Genomic DNA, 6000 nt, shown 5'->3' with positions numbered 1-6000 from the left:
GATGTGTCTGAAATCCTGAACTTTGCCGCAGAGATGGGAACCCAAGGCCTGTGCTGGGATGCAATATGCATGAAGCACCAGGATTAGATGGAGACTTTCCTTTCAATCTCCCTCAAACACACTCTTAGATATCTTGGCTACCTATATGTAACAATATCTTACCTTGATTAAGCAAAAGCCTTTTGGCTCCCTGAAAGGATTTCTCCACTGAGGTACTGCAGAAAGACTTCTTTGGGAAAGGCACAGTACCTGAAGAACAGAAGGGAGTATCTAAACATGGTGGAAAACTTAATATCTCTAAATAAATAACCTAGGATAGGGCTTCCCAGTTGTGGCATGTATCCTGCCAGAGGTACCCAGGGGACTTCAGGGTGGGATGAAGGTATTTAATGAAGCTCTGAATGCCTCCTTACCCCAAGAAACATGATCCAAGATGGAGACAGGAGCTGCTGAATAGTTGCCACTGCCAGCTCTGCCTCCAGGTGAGACTTGAACACTTTGGAGGGAAGCAGAACTCCCTGTCCTCTGCCTTGCACCAAGGAATACATACCTTTGGTCCAGAAGTTCATGATTTTCCTTCAAGGCTGGCCCCCTGCATTTATGCCCCAGTTGTAAATGTCAGGAAACAAGCAGAGCCGCAGAGCAGCTATTTGAAATCCTGATCAAGCAATGAGGCTTTAAAATTTTTCCCTTCTAACTGCACTTTCTTGTCTTTTAAATAAGCATATGTTAGCCTGGAGACTTCTGCCTTCTGCAGAAAGCTGTTAACAACACTGTGTATCTCACTCATTCCAGCACATTTTACATCCCGCAAATGTTCACAACCATGTGTGAAGCGACGAGGATCTGTGCTTCTGACCATCACCTGTTGAGGAGGAATTCAGAGAGGTAACCGAGAAACTGGGGAGAGGGATGGACGGAAGACACTATTTTGGCTCATTTGTTTCATCTGCTGAAGATAGAGCCGCAAAACTGGCAGCAGAAGAGAGAGATGGCTCCCATTCCTCTCCAGTCAATCCAATGAATAATTGGATTGCATTTTTTAATGTAACATATAATAATATAATTCATGCACTTATTCAGTATATAGCTGTATAATATACTTTACACAATACATGCTACTAGCTCAGCTATTCAAGTACCATCACATTTAAGATTCATAATTAGATGAACTGCAGAAAATTAAGAACACGCTTAAAAATGCATGGCATGCTTTGGAGCAGCGGTGTGTGCACAGCGTGCGGCTGCCACGAGCCTCTTCTTCCAGCTCCCCTACAGAGTATCCAAAAGAAAGAGGCGTCATTGGCATTTTCCAGGGAATAGACTAACGAGGAGCAGAGGAGTCAAGAGAGGTTTTGTCCTGGCTTTTATTGTTGGCACTCACTACACAGGGTTAATGCCGCTGTCAGTGACAGTCCACGGTGCCAAGGCATTTCTGTGGAGCCCAGCTGGAGCGCCCGGAGGTGCGGCAGTGCCCGGGAATGTGGCAGTGTCCGGGGGATAGGCAGTGCCCGGGAGATGCGGCAGTGCCCAGGGATAGGCACTATCCGGGGCATGGGCAGTGCCTGGGGATGAGACAGTGCCTGGGGATGGGGCAGTGCCGGGGGACAGGCAGGACCCGGGGATGCGGCAGTGCCGGGAGATGCGGCCTTGCCCGAGGAATAGGCAGTGCCCGGGGGATGCAGCAGTGCCCGGGGATAGGCAGTGCCCGGGGGGTGCGGCAGTGCCCAGGGAATGGATAGGCAGTGCTCAGGGAGTGTGACAGTGCTCGAGGTATGCGGCAGTGCTCGGGGATAGGCAGTGCCCGGGGTATGTGGCAGTGCCCGGCAGATGGATAGGCAGTGCCCCGGGATGCGGGGCGGGACAGGGGCGGTGCCGGGGCGGGGTTGGGGGCGGTGCCGGAGCGGGGTTGGGGGCGGTGCCGCCGTGGCCGTTGCCGGGGGCGGGAGGTTTGAACGCCAGCGCCGCGGAGGAGCCTGTCCAGGATGGAGCGGCCAGGCGGGCCGGGCGCTGTGGGGCCGGTGAGCGGCGTGGCGGGCAGGGCAGGGCAGGGCAGGGCAGGGCAGGGCAGGGCCGGGCCGGGCCGAGCCGAGCCGAGCCGAGCCGAGCCGAGCCGAGCCGAGCAGAGCAGACCAGAGCAGAGTCGCAGCCCCAGTGCCCGCGGGGGCGGTGCGGCGGGCGGTGCTCGGGGCGGGAGCAGCGCTGTCCTACGGCCGCTGTCCGCCAAGTGTGGCCGAGCCCCGGCAGTGCACCCCCGGCACGGCAGGGCTGAGGTCCCCGCTCACCCTCCGCAGGCGCTCGGGGATGGGCCCTTTCACCCCGTCAGCCTTTCGGCTATTGCTTTTCCGGTCTGCCAGTTGGGTTTTTTCCAAGCGTCAGATCAGTTAAAACCCTGAGCCAGTTGAGCTCGGCAGTTCCTGAAGACCTGTGGTTGTCACTTGCAGAAAACGCTCGTTCCTGTGTCCAGCTACAAAGTGCCCAGGCTGGTGTCTTGACTGCACAGCCCCTGTTTTAGAGGAATACTCACTGCCTAGTTATTGCTTGTTTTAAATAAATACCGTAGACTTACAGGGTGCAAATGTAAGCCACTGTGGCGGTGAATCACAAGTGTATCTTGGAATAAGATTCTGAAAGGCTTTGATTAAGTTACCCATTAAATGAAGAAAAAATTTAATCTGTCCTGCCTTCAACAGTATTCATATAATTTTTCTCAGTTGCTGTTGTTGTTGGAAGTTTTTGGTTTGTGACTGTGTTACCTGTGTACTACTAAAAATCCTTTGAAATTGCTTACTCTTGGTATGCTTAGGTGGGAAATACAAAGACCCTTCTTGGAAGTGTTGCTGAGGCAGTTCCTGAGTGTGGGGCTGAAAATTTCAGCAGCTCTCAGTAATCTTGTCTGGGTTGTGCTGCCACTGGTGGGGAAGGATGGAGACCACGAGGGAAACTGTGTGTTATAGACAGCATATGGCAAAACAGTGCTGTGTCATTCCTCCAAATCCAGATGGTGTGCTCATATTTTTAGAAGGAATAGAAAAAGAAAGAAAAGCTGACCAATCGTTTTTGGTCCGTACAATCCAAACCAGCCTGCTACGTTCTTCCTTCAGATGTGATTTATATGGTGTGATTATTTAAGCTGTGGCCCAGCTAGTCCAGAATTTTTATGTGAGCCTGGCTGAGATGTAGCATGGACTGAATGCTTTGTGTTGTCCTGGAAGTCCCAATATGGATACATGTACATGCCCCAAACTAGGAGTGTTTATTTCCTCATCATAGTTATATACTGGGTGATAGATGTGGAGAGGAGTCAGGGCAGAGCAGAGGCTGCTACCCTGGGAAATACTAGAAGGAAGTACTATTTCATTCTTCTGAGCTTTGTGGAAGCTGATTTATTAACCTAGGCTCAAAGAACAAGTAATTTTCTCTTAGGGGCAGGTGGGGCCCTTGCTTAGGCTTTCATAACTGTAAAATTTGACTCAGAATGAACAAAGATTGACAAAAGCTATTTACTGCTTTTTTTTTCTTCTTCTTCTTTTTCCTTTTCTGGGAAGAGCCCTGAGAAAAAGTGTGGATAGAGAAGCAGATGCTGTGGATGCAAAGGTGTTGGTGCCCTGCTTTATCTTGCTGTGATTATGATTCAAACTTTGAAAAGCAAATCTCGGAGGGGGAAAACTGGGATCATCGATGGTGCCATACTGGTCCCAGGCCTTTGTACATCAACTGTAGGGAATACCAGCAAAACTTCTATGGGAAACACCTCTGATATGAGCTTTGGGAGCTGTTCACCACAGAACAATGCACTGGTGCCAGAGAGCCTGTGTCATGGTAACCTGTGCAGGTTCCAGGCATTTCTCATGGGGTCTCTGATTGAGAGCTCTTAGTTTCTGGAGAATTCTCTACACCATATTAGTTTCCTCAGTCACAGTGGTGTGTACTCATTGTCTGTGTGACTAAATTGCCTTCAACACTGGCAGATTCATAGGACATATATTTGTCCTGCTTTACCTGGTTGCACAAGTCTGGGGTCTTTCTCTGAGGAAAATGAGAAACTGTACCACAAGGGTGGGGTGTTAATTTATAAGTTTTGTTCAGTTAGCTCTCTCAAAAACCATATGTTATTATTCTATGAATGACACATATAATTTCAGATGCTACAGTGAGTTCATCTTTCTACCTGGTTTGGAATTTGTGTGTATAATGGGTGTAGTGAATCTGTGTCATCCCTTGCTTTACTCTTTTGTTACTGAAGAGAGAACTATCATTCTTACATGTGGGGCTGACAGTGGGTCTGTGGATCCTCTAATGTTTGAGTTAATTGCTGAGGAAACTGATCTTAAAGAGTTTAAGGTGTATCCTTGAAAGAAAAGCAGTTTGGAGTGCACCCTTAAAGAGGAGGGAGTAACCTGAAGAATGTAACAGACCTTGTAGCCAATAAATGTTTCCATCTATGCTTAGCTGAACTGAACAGCCAATTATGTGATGACACAGTATATACAAGGGTAGATAAAAAGTGAAGATGTAACTAAGAATAAAGCTCCTAGCTCTTAATCTGTAGCTCTTAGTTCTTAGCCTGCTGTTCCTGCTGCTGCTTGAGTCTCTCTTGACCTCTTTTGACTGCCATAACTAACTCATCCTACTCCCACACTTACGTTCACTAGTCATTGCAGTATTGTATTGTATGGCCAGACTTCATGAACGAAGATTTGGGCAGGGCTCTCCCCACGTGGGTGAGCCCTTCCAGCCTGCGCAGTGGATGTTTTAGGTGAGGAACAGCGTGTGCAGAACTGGCCCCACTGTTTAACTCCTGAGGTCCATTTGACCCTGCTGAGCATCTGAGATATGTCGGGAGTGGATGGCAGGGAGGGATTGAACTGCCAGGGGATGGTCCCCACTGAGACTCAAACTCAGGTCCTTGGGATTCAGAGTTCAGAGTGCTATTACACCACAGGACCACCCAATCATTGCAGTAGCTGCACATAATTAAACCCAAGAGTTTTCTGTCCCAGCTGTGAAGTAAGAAGAGCCTGTTAAAAATCCAGGACACTATTTTTTTGTTTAACCCTTTGTTTGTTTCTTTGCATGTCTAGGAGCGTGCCATCCAAGAGAAGCTGGACCTGGAGCTGCGCGTGCGGGAGGGCACCCGCAAGCTGCTGGCGGTGAGCTCGCAGCGGGAGCAGGTGCTGCGCGCAGCCAAGAGCCTGCTGGTGTGCAACGCCCGTGTGCGGGCGTACAGCGCTCAGCTGCGGGGACAGGCGGCGGGGACAGGGCCCGGCACGGCGCTGGCACGACAGTGAGTACCCACTCGGCTTTACAGGCGGCACTGCCAGGTGGTGTCTTGGGTTGGGCTGGCAAAATGCCAACTCCCCAATACAGGGTCAGCCCCACTCCCACTGAAAAAAGGCGGAAAGGGACCTGGGGGTTTGGATTGACAGGAAGCTCAATATGAGCCAGCAGTGTGCCCAGGTGGCCAAGAAGGCCAGTGGGATCCTGGCTTGGATCAAAACTAGCGTGGCCAGCAGGCCCAGGGCAGTGACCCTTCCCCTGGACTCTGCCTTGGGGAGGCCACACCTTGAGTGTTGTGTTCAGTTCTGGGCCCCTCAGTTCAGGAAAGAAATTGAGGGGCTGGAGCGGGGCCAGAGAAGAGTAACAAGGCTTGTGAAGGAACTGGAGCACAAGTGCTGTGGGGAGAGGCTGAGGGAGCTGGGGGTGTTTAGCCTGGAGAAGAGGAGGCTCAGAGGTGACCTCAGCACTGTCTAGAACTACCTGAAGGGAAGTTATAGCCAGGTGGGGGTTGGTCTCTTCTCCCAGGAATCCGGCAGTAGAACAAGAGGGCAGGGGCTCAAGCTCTGCCAGAGGAGGTTTAGGTTGGACATCAGGAAGAAGTTCTTTCCAGAGAGAGTGTTGAGGCATTGGAATGGGCTGCCCAGAGAGGGGGTAGATTCTCTGACCCTGGAAGTTTTTAAGATGAGACTGGACATGGCACTCAGTGCCATGATCTGGTAA

At 50.5% G+C, this 6000-nt stretch overlaps 1 protein-coding gene across 1 annotated transcript in view; it reads left to right on the top strand.

Moving 5' to 3' along the window:
• Positions 1 to 1942: 1942 nt before the first annotated feature.
• Positions 1943 to 6000, top strand: part of RTKN2 (rhotekin 2) — a 35934-nt gene continuing 31876 nt past the window's right edge. The window contains exons 1-2 of the mRNA XM_071564219.1: positions 1943 to 2021; positions 5085 to 5287. Of these exons, the coding sequence (XP_071420320.1) occupies positions 1986 to 2021; positions 5085 to 5287 (239 nt within the window). The 5' untranslated portion in view covers positions 1943 to 1985. The remainder of the gene's footprint in view (positions 2022 to 5084; positions 5288 to 6000) is intronic.

This window comes from Pithys albifrons, chromosome 9 (assembly GCF_047495875.1).
Source record: "Pithys albifrons albifrons isolate INPA30051 chromosome 9, PitAlb_v1, whole genome shotgun sequence".
Taxonomy (NCBI): domain Eukaryota; kingdom Metazoa; phylum Chordata; class Aves; order Passeriformes; family Thamnophilidae; genus Pithys; species Pithys albifrons.
The sequence above is the reverse complement of the archived record's forward strand: the minus strand, read 5'-3'. Positions and strand labels throughout refer to the sequence as shown.